Source organism: Oncorhynchus masou, chromosome 8 (assembly GCF_036934945.1).
Source record: "Oncorhynchus masou masou isolate Uvic2021 chromosome 8, UVic_Omas_1.1, whole genome shotgun sequence".
NCBI lineage: Eukaryota > Metazoa > Chordata > Actinopteri > Salmoniformes > Salmonidae > Oncorhynchus > Oncorhynchus masou.
In genome coordinates, this window is record NC_088219.1 from 1,171,642 (window position 1) to 1,185,082 (window position 13,441).

The following is a 13,441-nucleotide window of genomic DNA, read 5'->3' on the forward strand; positions in this document are numbered from 1 at the left end:
TCTAAACTAGATGAGATACTAGAGACGTCTAAACTAGATGAGATACACCCGTCTAAACTAGATGAGATATTATGAATGTCTAAACTAGATGAGATACTAGAGACGTCTAAACTAAATGAGATATTATGAATGTCTAAAATAGATGAGATACTAGAGAAGTCTAAACTAGATGAGATACTAGAGACGTCTTAACTAGATGAGATACTAGAGAAGTCTAAACTAGATGAGATACTAGAGCCGTCTAAACTAGATGAGATAATAGAGACATCTTAACTAGATGAGAAACGAGAGACGTCAAAACTAGATGAGATACTAGAGAAGTCTAAACTAGATGAGATACTAGAGACGTCTTAACTAGATGAGATACTAGAGACGTCTAAACTAATGAGATACTAGAGAAGTCTAAACTAGATGAGATACAGAGACCTAAACTAGATGAGATACTAGAGACGTCTTAACTAGATGAGATACTAGAGACGTCTTAACTAGATGAGATACTAGAGACCCTTAACTAGATGAGATACTAGAGACGTCTAAACTAGATGAGATATTATGAATGACTAAACTAGATGAGATACTAGAGAGGTCTAAACTAGATGAGATATTATGAATGTCTAAAATAGATGAGATACGAGAGACGTCTAAACTAGATGAGATACGAGAGACGTCTAAACTAGATGAGATACGAGAGACGTCTAAACTAGATGAGATACGAGAGACGTCTAAACTAGATGAGATACGAGAGACGTCTTAACTAGATGAGAAACCCTAAACTAGATGAGATACTAGAGAAGTCTAAACTAGATGAGATACGAGAGACGTCTAAACTAGATGAGATACGAGAGACGTCTAAACTAGATGAGATACGAGAGACGTCTAAACTAGATGAGATACGAGAGAAGTCTAAACTAGATGAGATACTAGAGACGTCTAAACTAGATGAGATACTAGAGACGTCTTAACTAGATGAGATACTAGAGACGTCTAAACTAGATGAGATACTAGAGACGTCTTAACTAGATGAGATACTAGAGACGTCTCAACTAGATGAGATATTATGAATGTCTAAACTAGATGAGATACTAGAGACGTCTAAACTAAATGAGATATTATGAATGTCTAAACTAGATGAGATACTAGAGACGTCTAAACTAGATGAGATATTATGAATGAATAAACTAGATGAGATACTAGAGACGTCTAAACTAGATGAGATATTATGAATGTCTAAACAAGATGAGATACTAGAGACGTCTAAACTAAATGAGATACTAGAGAAGTCTAAACTAGATGAGATACTAGAGACGTCTAAACTAGATGAGATATTATGAATGTCTAAACAAGATGTGATACTAGAGAAGTCTAAACTAGATGAGATACTAGAGACGTCTTAACTAGATGAGATACTAGAGAAGTCTAAACTAGATGAGATACTAGAGACGTCTTAACTAGATGAGATACTAGAGACGTCTAAACTAGATGAGATACTAGAGACGTCTTAACTAGATGAGATACTAGAGAAGTCTAAACTAGATGAGATACTAGAGACGTCTAAACTAGATGAGATACTAGAGACGTCTAAACTAGATGAGATACTAGAGAAGTCTAAACTAGATGAGATACTAGAGAAGTCTAAACTAGATGAGATACTAGAGACGTCTTAACTAGATGAGATACTAGAGAAGTCTAAACTAGATGAGATACTAGAGACGTCTTAACTAGATGAGATACTAGAGACGTCTTAACTAGATATCTTGGCCAGCAAGTCAGACAAGTGTTTGGTTCCTTGATTCCAATCCAGAATGTGGTTGTGATATCATTCTATTGGACCCTGTTCTACCATTCTGACCAATACCATTCTCTACAACATAAAGAGTTGTTGTGTAAGCCTATGACCAGGTTGTCTAAGAAAAGCCTTTCCTGTTCGAGAGGATGGGAAGAGGAAGGGAAACAACGAGAGAACGGGAGAGTGCAGTTTCATATCTGCTTTGTTGCATTAGCTAGGTCATCAGTCTTCGATCTGTATTGGTTCTCATTGGTCACTATTGTCAGAGTAATATTTCCAATGTATTCATTACACATAGCAAAAGACCTAGAAACTGGAACTTTGCCACAATCTGTCTGTCTGTCTGTCTCTCTGTCTGTGACTATGTCTGTCTGTCTGTCTGTCTGTCTGTCTGTCTGTCTGTCTGTCTGTCTACATTATCTACTGTATGAGACCTGTCTGTCTGTCTGTCTGTCTGTCTGTCTGTCTGTCTGTCTACATTATCTACTGTATGAGAGACCTGTCTGTCTGTCTGTCTGTCTGTCTGTCTATGACTATGTCTGTCTGTCTGTCTACATTATCTACTGTATGAGAGACCTGTCTGTCTGTCTGTCTGTCTGTCTGTCTGTCTGTCTGTCTGTCTGTCTGTCTGTCTGTCTGTCTGTCTAAATTATCTACTGTATGAGAGACCTGTCTGTCTGTCTGTCTGTCTGTCTGTTTGTCTGTCTTTCGGTCTGTCTATGACTATGTCTGTCTGTCTGTCTGTCTGTCTGTCTGTCTGTCTGTCTGTCTGTCTGTCTGTCTGTCTGTCTGTCTGTCTGACTACATTCTCTACTGTATGAGAGACCTGTCAAGTCTGTCTGTCTGTCTGTCTGTCTGTCTGTCTGTCTGTCTGACTACATTCTCTACTGTATGAGAGATCTGACAAGTCTGTCTAACTGTCTGTCTGTCTGTCTGTCTGTCTGTCTGTCTGTCTGTCTGTCTGACCACATTCTCTACTGTATGAGAGACCCGTCTGTCTGTCTGTCTTTCTGTCTGACCACATTCTCTACTGTATGAGACCCCGTCAAGTCTGTCTGACTACATTCTCTGTGATAAACAGAATATGATAGGCTCAACAATAGGGTCTCAAGAGAACTTTCAGAGGAATGGAGAGCAGAGAGAGACTATGGATGGAGATGGAGACCCAGAGTGAATTGGAGGGGGTCTGTGTTTTGGAGGGTGTGTGTGTGTGTGTGTGTGTGTGTGTGTGTGTGTGTGTGTGTGTGTGTGTGTGTGTGTGTGTGTGTGTGTGTGTGTGTGTGTGTGTGTGTGTGTGTGTGTGTGCGTGTGTGCGTGCGTGCGTGTGCGTGACCCTCACCCTCTGAGTCCTTCTCTCCCCATGAGGGTGCATGGAGTAGTTTCTGGAGGCAAAGTTCTTCAAGTGCACAATGATGACATCATCAACCTCTGCCCTCTCCAGGCCTGACCCAGCCACCGGGCCGGGCGCTCCAGATCTGAGGCATCAGTGTACTGCCTGTACACAGATTCTTATACCATCCAATACCTGGGGACCACTCTGGAGGAACAATGACCCATCCTGGGGAGAGAGGGGAAAAGAGGAGTCAGAGAGATGGAGACAAAAACAAAGAGAAAAAGGGAGCGCAGATCTGACCCATCAAGGGGAGCGCAGAGAGAGAGAGAGAGAGAGAGAGAGAGACTACTCTCCAGATCTGACCCATGGAGACAAAAACAGAGAGAAAAAGGAGCGAAAGAGAGCGAGAGAGAGAGAGAGAGGGAGAAAGCGAGATCTGACCCCCCAACCAGCTGAGACCCTCCAACCAGCTGAGACCCCCCCAAACCCTGGCCACACTCTATATATGCCCCCCAAATCAGACCTATACCCCTTCTGCCCATCCCACCCCCACCTCTGCAGCAAGGACCTCAACATGACAGCAGGACATGTGCCCAGGCCTGACCATCAGGCCCAACCCCACTATTACACCCCCCCCAAGCCCCATCCTGCAACAGGCCCAACCCCCACTATTACTCCCCCAATCCCCACCCATTACACCCCCAAGCCCCATCCTGATCTGACCCATCCCCACTACTCCCCAAGATCTGACCCATCCCCCACTACTCTCCCCCCAGATCCTGACCCCATCCCCCACTACTACTCCCCCCCCCCAGATCCTGAACCCCATCCCCCACTACTCTCCAGATCTGACCCCATCCCCACTATTACACCCCAGATCCCCATCCTGCACTACAGGCCCAATCCCCACTATTACAGACTCATCTGCCTTTGGCCAGATCTGAACCCATTCATCAAAGATATCTCTACAGACATTGTCATCTTACAAGAACCTAGATGACCTCACTGTTATTAGCCCTCTAGGTTACCCATCTGTGGTGACCTTACTACTCTCCAGATCCTGACACCCTCAGCACCAGGGGGACAAACACTTAGTAAGAGCCACTCTCAGATCTGACCCATCACACCACTACTTTTCAGATCTTTGGTTTTTGTGTGTTACATTTTTAGCCATCACACCAAAGAACTTTTGGATATCTCTTGCATTAAGAGCAGATCTGACCCATCACACCACTTTACTTGTTCCAAATTCTGCTCCAAAACACAAAACACCCTGGCGTAGATCTGACCCATCTTCCACCACTACTCTCCAGATCTGACCCAATGTTCAATCTCTGGACAATAAAGTCTGAGCTCAGGGCGAGATCTGACCCATCAGGGACTACTCTCCAGATCTGACCCAATCATGCACTCTCTCCAGATCTGACACCATCCATTCACTACTCTCCAGATCTGACCCATCACACCACTACTCTCCAGATCTGACCCATCACACCACTACTCTCCAGATCTGACCCATCACACCACTACTCTCCAGATCTGACCCATCACACCACTAGGCTCCAGATCTGACCCATCACACCACTACTCCAGATCTGACCCATCACACCACTACCAGATCTGACCCATCCACTACTCTCCAGATCTGACCCATCACACCACTACTCTCCAGATCTGACCCATCACACCACTACTCTCCAGATCTGACCCATCACACCACTACTCTCCAGATCTGACCCATCACACCACTACTCTCCAGATCTGACCCATCACACCACTACTCTCCAGATCTGACCCATCACACCACTACTCTCCAGATCTGACCCATCACACCACTACTCTCCAGATCTGACCCATCACACCACTACTCTCCAGATCTGACCCATCACACCACTACTCTCCAGATCTGACCCATCACACCACTACTCTCCAGATCTGACCCATCACACCACTACTCTCCAGATCTGACCCATCACACCACTACTCTCCAGATCTGACCCATCACACCACTACTCTCCAGATCTGACCCATCACACCACTACTCTCCAGATCTGACCCATCACACCACTACTCTCCAGATCTGACCCATCACACCACTACTCTCCAGATCTGACCCATCACACCACTACTCTCCAGATCTGACCCATCACACCACTACTCTCCAGATCTGACCCATCACACCACTACTCTCCCAGATCTGACCCATCACACCACTACTCTCCAGATCTGACCCATCACACCACTACTCTCCAGATCTGACCCATCACACCACTACTCTCCAGATCTGACCCATCACACCACTACTCTCCAGATCTGACCCATCACACCACTACTCTCCAGATCTGACCCATCACACCACTACTCTCCAGATCTGACCCATCACACCACTACTCTCCAGATCTGACCCATCACACCACTACTCTCCAGATCTGACCCATCACACCACTACTCTCCAGATCTGACCCATCACACCACTACTCTCCAGATCTGACCCATCACACCACTACTCTCCAGATCTGACCCATCACACCACTACTCTCCAGATCTGACCCATCACACCACTACTCTCCAGATCTGACCCATCACACCACTACTCTCCAGATCTGACCCATCACACCACTACTCTCCAGATCTGACCCATCACACCACTACTCTCAGATCTGAACCATCACACCACTACTCTCCAGATCTGACCCATCACACCACTACTCTCCAGATCTGACCCATCACACCACTACTCTCCAGATCTGACCCATCACACCACTACTCTCCAGATCTGACCCATCACACCACTACTCTCCAGATCTGACCCATCACACCACTACTCTCCAGATCTGACCCATCACACCACTACTCTCCAGATCTGACCCATCACACCACTACTCTCCAGATCTGACCCATCACACCACTACTCTCCAGATCTGACCCATCACACCACTACTCTCCAGATCTGACCCATCACACCACTACTCTCCAGATCTGACCCATCACACCACTACTCTCCAGATCTGACCCATCACACCACTACTCTCCAGATCTGACCCATCACACCACTACTCTCCAGATCTGACCCATCACACCACTAGGCTCCAGATCTGACCCATCACACCACTACTCTCCAGATCTGACCCATCACACCACTACTCTCCAGATCTGACCCATCACACCACTACTCTCCAGATCTGACCCATCACACCACTACTCTCCAGATCTGACCCATCACACCACTACTCTCCAGATCTGACCCATCACACCACTACTCTCCAGATCTGACCCATCACACCACTACTCTCCAGATCTGACCCATCACACAACTACTCTGCAGATCTGACCCATCACACCAGATCTGACCCATCACACCACTACTCTCCAGATCTGACCCATCACACCACTACTCTCCAGATCTGACCCATCACACCACTACTCTCCAGATCTGACCCATCACACCACTACTCTCCAGATCTGACCCATCACACCACTACTCTCCAGATCTGACCCATCACACCACTACTCTCCAGATCTGACCCATCACACCACTAGGCTCCAGATCTGACCCATCACACCACTACTCTCCAGATCTGACCCATCACACCACTACTCTCCAGATCTGACCCATCACACCACTACTCCAGATCTGACCCATCACACCACTACTCTCCAGATCTGACCCATCACACCACTACTCTCCAGATCTGACCCATCACACCACTACTCTCCAGATCTGACCCATCACACCACTACTCTCCAGATCTGACCCATCACACCACTACTCTCCAGATCTGACCCATCACACCACTACTCTCCAGATCTGACCCATCACACCACTACTCTCCAGATCTGACCCATCACACCACTACTCTCCAGATCTGACCCATCACACCACTACTCTCCAGATCTGACCCATCACACCACTACTCTCCAGATCTGACCCATCACACCACTACTCTCCAGATCTGACCCATCACACCACTACTCTCCAGATCTGACCCATCACACCACTACTCTCCAGATCTGACCCATCACACCACTACTCTCCAGATCTGACCCATCACACCACTACTCTCCAGATCTGACCCATCACACCACTACTCTGCAGATCTGACCCATCACACCACTACTCTCCAGATCTGACCCATCACACCACTAGGCTCCAGATCTGACCCATCACACCACTACTCTGCAGATCTGACCCATCACACCAGATCTGACCCATCACACCACTACTCCCCAGATCTGACCCATCACACCACTACTCTCCAGATCTGACCCATCACACCACTACTCTCCAGATCTGACCCATCACACCACTACTCTCCAGATCTGATCCATCACACAATTGTATTAATCATTAATCAAAAAAAAACAAGGGACCTTTCATATTGTCCCAGTACTTCTATGTATGGAATGTCTGTGATAATAGACATGTCTGTAAACATTACACATCTATAATGTCTGTGGGTGAATTATGAATTATGAGGATGTGTGAAAAATGGTGATGTTGATTTGTTTTAAATGTAAGAACATGTTGCAGATTAACTGTAATCGGTGACTATGGAAACACATAGACGTAATGAACAATGTTTTCAATATCCATGTTTATCCTCTGCAATACTTTGTACAGTACACTCTTAGAAAAAAAAGGTGCTATCGAGAACCTAAAAGGGTTATTCAGCTATCCCCATAGGAGAACCCTTGGAAGAACCCTGTTGCGTTCCAAGTAGAAACCTTTTTGGGGTTCTGTGTAGCACCCTTTCCACAGAGGATTCTACATGGAAACCAAAAGGCTTCTACGTGGAATCAGAAACTCTTCTCTCTGGATCCAAAATGGACTCTTCTATGCTCTTACTTGCACATCCTCATCTGCACATCTATCACTCCAGTGTAAATTGCTAAATTGTAATTACTTTGCCACTATTGGCCTATTTATTGCCTTTCCTCCTTACTTCATTTGCACACACTGTATACAGATTATTCTATTGTGTTATTGACTGTACGTTTGTTTATGTGTAACTCTGTGTTGTTGTTTGTGTCGAACTGCTTTGCTTTATCTTGGCCAGGTCGCAGTTGTAAATGAGAACTTGTTCTCAACTAGCCTACCTGGTTAAATAAAGGTGAAATAAAACTACAATTCTATGGGGACACGTGAAGAACCCTTTACTCTGAGAGTGTAGGTAATAATCTGTAGTCAGGTGGTCATTAGCAGGTAATGATGAGGTCTTACAGTGCCTTGCGAAAGTATTCGGCCCCCTTGAACTTTGCGACCTTTTGCCACATTTCAGGCTTTACTTTACTTTCAGTGCAGCAAACTCTCTCCAGAAGTTCAGTGAGGATCTCTGAATGAGCCAATGTTGACCTAAATGACTAATGATGATAAATACAATCCACCTGTGTGTAATCAAGTCTCCGTATAAATGCACCTGCACTGTGATAGTCTCAGAGGTCCGTTAAAAGCGCAGAGAGCATCATGAAGAACAAGGAACACACCAGGCAGGTCCGAGATAATGTTGTGAAGAAGTTTAAAGCCGGATTTGGATACAAAAAGATTTCCCAAGCTTTAAACATCCCAAGGAGCACTGTGCAAGCGATAATATTGAAATGGAAGGAGTATCAGACCACTGCAAATCTACCAAGACCTGGCCGTCCCTCTAAACTTTCAGCTCATAGAGGAGAAGACTGATCAGAGATGCAGCCAAGAGGCCCATGATCACTCTGGATGAACTGCAGAGATCTACAGCTGAGGTGGGAGACTCTGTCCATAGGACAACAATCAGTCGTATATTGCACAAATCTGGCCTTTATGGAAGTGGCAAGAAGAAAGCCATTTCTAATTGATATCCATAAAAAGTGTAGTTTAAAGTTTGCCACAAGCCACCTGGGAGACACACCAAACATGTGGAAGAAGGTGCTCTGGTCAGATGAAACCAAAATTGAACTTTTTGGCAACAATGTTATGTTTGGCGTAAAAGCAACACAGCTCATCACAATGAACACACCATCCCCACTGTCAAACATGGTGGTGGCAGCATCATGGTTTGGGCCTGCTTTTCTTCAGCAGGGACAGGGAAGATGATTAAAATTGATGGGAAGATGGATGGAGCCAAATACAGGACCATTCTGGAAGAAAACATGATGGAGTCTGCAAAAGACCTGAGACTGGGACGAGATTTGTCTTCCAACAAGACAATGATCCAAAACATAAAGCAAAATCTACAATGGAATGGTTCAAAAATAAACATATCCAGGTGTTAGAATGGCCAAGTCAAAGTCCAGACCTGAATCCAATCGAGAATCTGTGGAAAGAACTGAAAACTGCTGTTCACAAATGCTCTCCATCCAACATCACTGAGCTCGAGCTGTTTTGCAAGGAGGAATGGGAAAAAATTTCAGTCTCTCGATGTGCAAAACTGATAGAGACATACCCCAAGCGACTTACAGCTGTAATCGCAGCAAAAGGTGGCGCTACAAAGTATTAACTTAAGGGGGCTGAATAATTTTGCACGCCCAATTTTTCAGTTTTTGATTTGTTAAAAAAGTTTGAAATATCCAATAAATGTCATTCCACTTCATGATTGTGTTCCACTTGTTGTTGATTCTTCACAAAAAAATACAGTTTGATATCTTTATGTTTGAAGCTTGAAATGTGGCAAAAGGTCGCAAAGTTCAAGGGGGCCGAATACTTTCGCAAGGCACTGTAACTATGACCAGTAGGCTACACAATATAACACATTGTATAGAGACAGTGGTGTAAAGTTCCTCAGTAAAAAACACTTTAAAGTACTTGCTTAAGTAGTTTTTTTCAGTATATGCGCTTTACAATTTATATTTTTTACAACTTTTACTTTTAATTCACTACATTACTCAATAAAATATTTTACTTTTTACTACCCTAACCCTTTTTACTTACTTTTTTTAAAAACCCTAACCCTACATACATTTTCCTTGAAACCCAAAGGTACTCGTTACTGTTTGAATGCTTAGCAGGACAGGAAAATGGTCTAATTTACACACTTATCAAGAGAACATCCCTGGTCATCCCTACTGCCTCTGATCTGGAGGACTCACTAAACAGAGAACATCCCTGGTCATCCCTACTGCCTCTGATCTGGAGGACTCACTAAACAGAGAACATCCCTGGTCATCCCTACTGCCTCTGATCTGGAGGACTCACTAAACAGAGAACATATCTGGTCATCCCTACTGTCTCTGATCTGGTGGACTCACTAAACAGAGAACATCCCTGGTCATCTACTGCCTCTGATCTGGAGGACTCACTAAACAGAGAACATATCTGGCCATCCCTACTGCCTCTGATCTATAGGACTCACTAAACAGAGAACATCCCTACTAGCCTCTGATCTGGAGGACTCACTAAACAGAGAACATCCCTGGTCATCCCTACTGCCTCTGATCTGGAGGACTCACTAAACAGAGAACATCCCTGGTCATCCCTACTGCCTCTGATCTGGTGGACTCACTAAACAGAGAACATCCCTGGTCATCCCTACTGCCTCTGATCTAGAGGACTCACTAAACAGAGAACGTCCCTGGTCCTCCCTACTACCTCTGATCTGGAGGACTCACTGAACAGAGAACATCCCTGGTCATCCCTACTGCCTCTGATCTGGAGGACTCACTAAACAGAGAACATCCCTGGTCATCCCTACTGTCTCTGATCTGGAGGACTCACTAAACAGAGAACATCCCTGGTCACCCCTACTGCCTCTGATCTGGAGGACTCACTAAACAGAGAACATCCCTGGTCATCCCTACTGCCTCTGATCTGGAGCACTCACTAAACAGAGAACATCCCTGGTCATCTCTACTGCCTCTGATCTGGAGGACTCACTAAACAGAGAACATCCCTGGTCATCCCTACTTCCTCTGATCTGGAGGACTCACTAAACAGAGAACATCCCTGGTCATCTCTACTGCCTCTGATCTGGAGGACTCACTAAACACAAATACTTAATTTGTAAATTATATTGGGAGTGTTGGAGTGTGCCCCTGGCTATCTGTAAATTAAAAAATATATATATATATTGTGCTGGCTGGTTTGCTTAATATAAGAAATTTGCAATGGTTTACACTTTTACATTTGATTTTGAAGTATATTTAAAATGAAATACTTTTAGACTTTTACTCAAATAGTACTTTACTCTCACCTTTAATAATAATAATTTTCTATTAAGGTATAACAAGTATAAGTATAACAAGTATAAGAATAACAAGTATAAGTATAACAAGTATAAGAATAACAAGTATAAGAATAACAAGTATAAGTATAACAAGTATAAAGAATAACAAGTATAAGAATAACAAGTATAAGTATAACAAGTATAAGAATAACAAGTATAAGATTAACAAGTATAAGTATAACAAGTATAAGAATAACAAGTATAAGATTAACAAGTATAAGTATAACAAGTATAAGAATAACAAGTATAAGTATAACAAGTATAAGTATAACAAGTATAAGAATAACAAGTATAAGTATAACAAGTATAAGAATAACAAGTATAAGTATAACAAGTATAACAAGTATAAGAATAACAAGTATAAGTATAACAAGTATAAGAATAACAAGTATAAGTATAACAAGTATAAGTATAACAAGTATAAGAATAACAAGTATAAGAATAACAAGTACAAGTATAACAAGTATAAGAATAACAAGTATAAGTATAACAAGTACAAGGATAAGTATAACAAGTATAAGTATAACAAGTATAAGAATAACAAGTATAAGAATAACAAGTATAACAAGTGTAAGAATAACAAGTATAAGTATAACAAGTATAAAAATAAGAAGTATAACAAGTATAAGAATAACAAGTATAAGTATAACAAGTATAAGAATAACAAGTATAAGAATAACAAGTATACGAATAACAAGTATAAGAATAACAAGTATAAGTATAACAAGTATAAGAATAACAAGTATAAGAATAACAAGTATAAGAATAACAAGTATAAGATTAACAAGTATAAGTATAACAAGTATAAGAATAACAAGTATAAGATTAACAAGTATAAGTATAACAAGTATAAGAATAACAAGTATAAGTATAACAAGTATAAGTATAACAAGTATAAGTATAACAAGTATAAGTATAACAAGTATAAGAATAACAAGTATAAGAATAACAAGTATAACAAGTATAAGAATAACAAGTATAAGAATAACAAGTATAAGAATAACAAGTATAAGTATAACAAGTATAAGTATAACAAGTATAAGAATAACAAGTATAAGAATAACAAGTACAAGTATAACAAGTATAAGAATAACAAGTATAAGTATAACAAGTACAAGGATAAGTATAACAAGTATAAGAATAACAAGTATAAGAATAACAAGTATAAGAATAACAAGTATAACAAGTGTAAGAATAACAAGTATAAGTATAACAAGTATAAAAATAAGAAGTATAACAAGTATAAGAATAACAAGTATAAGTATAACAAGTATAAGAATAACAAGTATAAGAATAACAAGTATAAGAATAACAAGTATAAGAATAACAAGTATAAGTATAACAAGTATAAGAATAACAAGTATAAGAATAACAAGTATAAGTATAACAAGTATAAGAATAACAAGTACAAGTATAAGAATAACAAGTATAAGAATAACAAGTATAAGAATAACAAGTATAAGTATAACAAGTATAAGTATAACAAGTATAAGTATAACAAGTATAAGTATAACAAGTATAAGTATAACAAGTATAAGAATAACAAGTATAAGAATAACAAGTATAACAAGTATAAGAATAACAAGTATAAGAATAACAAGTATAAGAATAACAAGTATAACAAGTATAAGAATAACAAGTATAAGTATAACAAGTATAAGAATAACAAGTATAACAAGTATAAGAATAACAAGTATAAGTATAACAAGTATAAGAATAACAAGTATAAGTATAACAAGTATAAGTATAACAAGTATAAGAATAACAAGTATAACAAGTATAAGAATAACAAGTATAAGAATAACAAGTATAAGAATAACAAGTATAAGTATAACAAGTATAAGTATAACAAGTATAAGTATAACACGTATAAGAATAACAAGTATAACAAGTATAAGAATAACAAGTATAACAAGTATAAGAATAACAAGTATAAGTATAACAAGTATAAGAATAACAAGTATAACAAGTATAAGAATAACAAGTATAAGTATAACAAGTATAAGTATAACAAGTATAAGTATAACAAGTATAAGAATAACAAGTATAAGTATAACAAGTATAAGTATAACAAGTATAAGAATAACAAGTATAAGAATAACAAGTATAAGTATAACAAGTATAAGT

General features: G+C 40.9%; 1 protein-coding gene across 1 annotated transcript in view; it reads right to left on the reverse strand.

Moving 5' to 3' along the window:
- The window catches only part of hephl1b (hephaestin-like 1b), a 96,102-nt gene that overhangs the window by 74,822 nt on the left and 7,839 nt on the right, over positions 1-13,441 (reverse strand). The window contains 4 exon segments of the mRNA XM_064971064.1: positions 3,126-3,143; positions 3,146-3,232; positions 3,235-3,294; positions 3,340-3,344. Of these exon segments, the coding sequence (XP_064827136.1) occupies positions 3,126-3,143; positions 3,146-3,232; positions 3,235-3,294; positions 3,340-3,344 (170 nt within the window).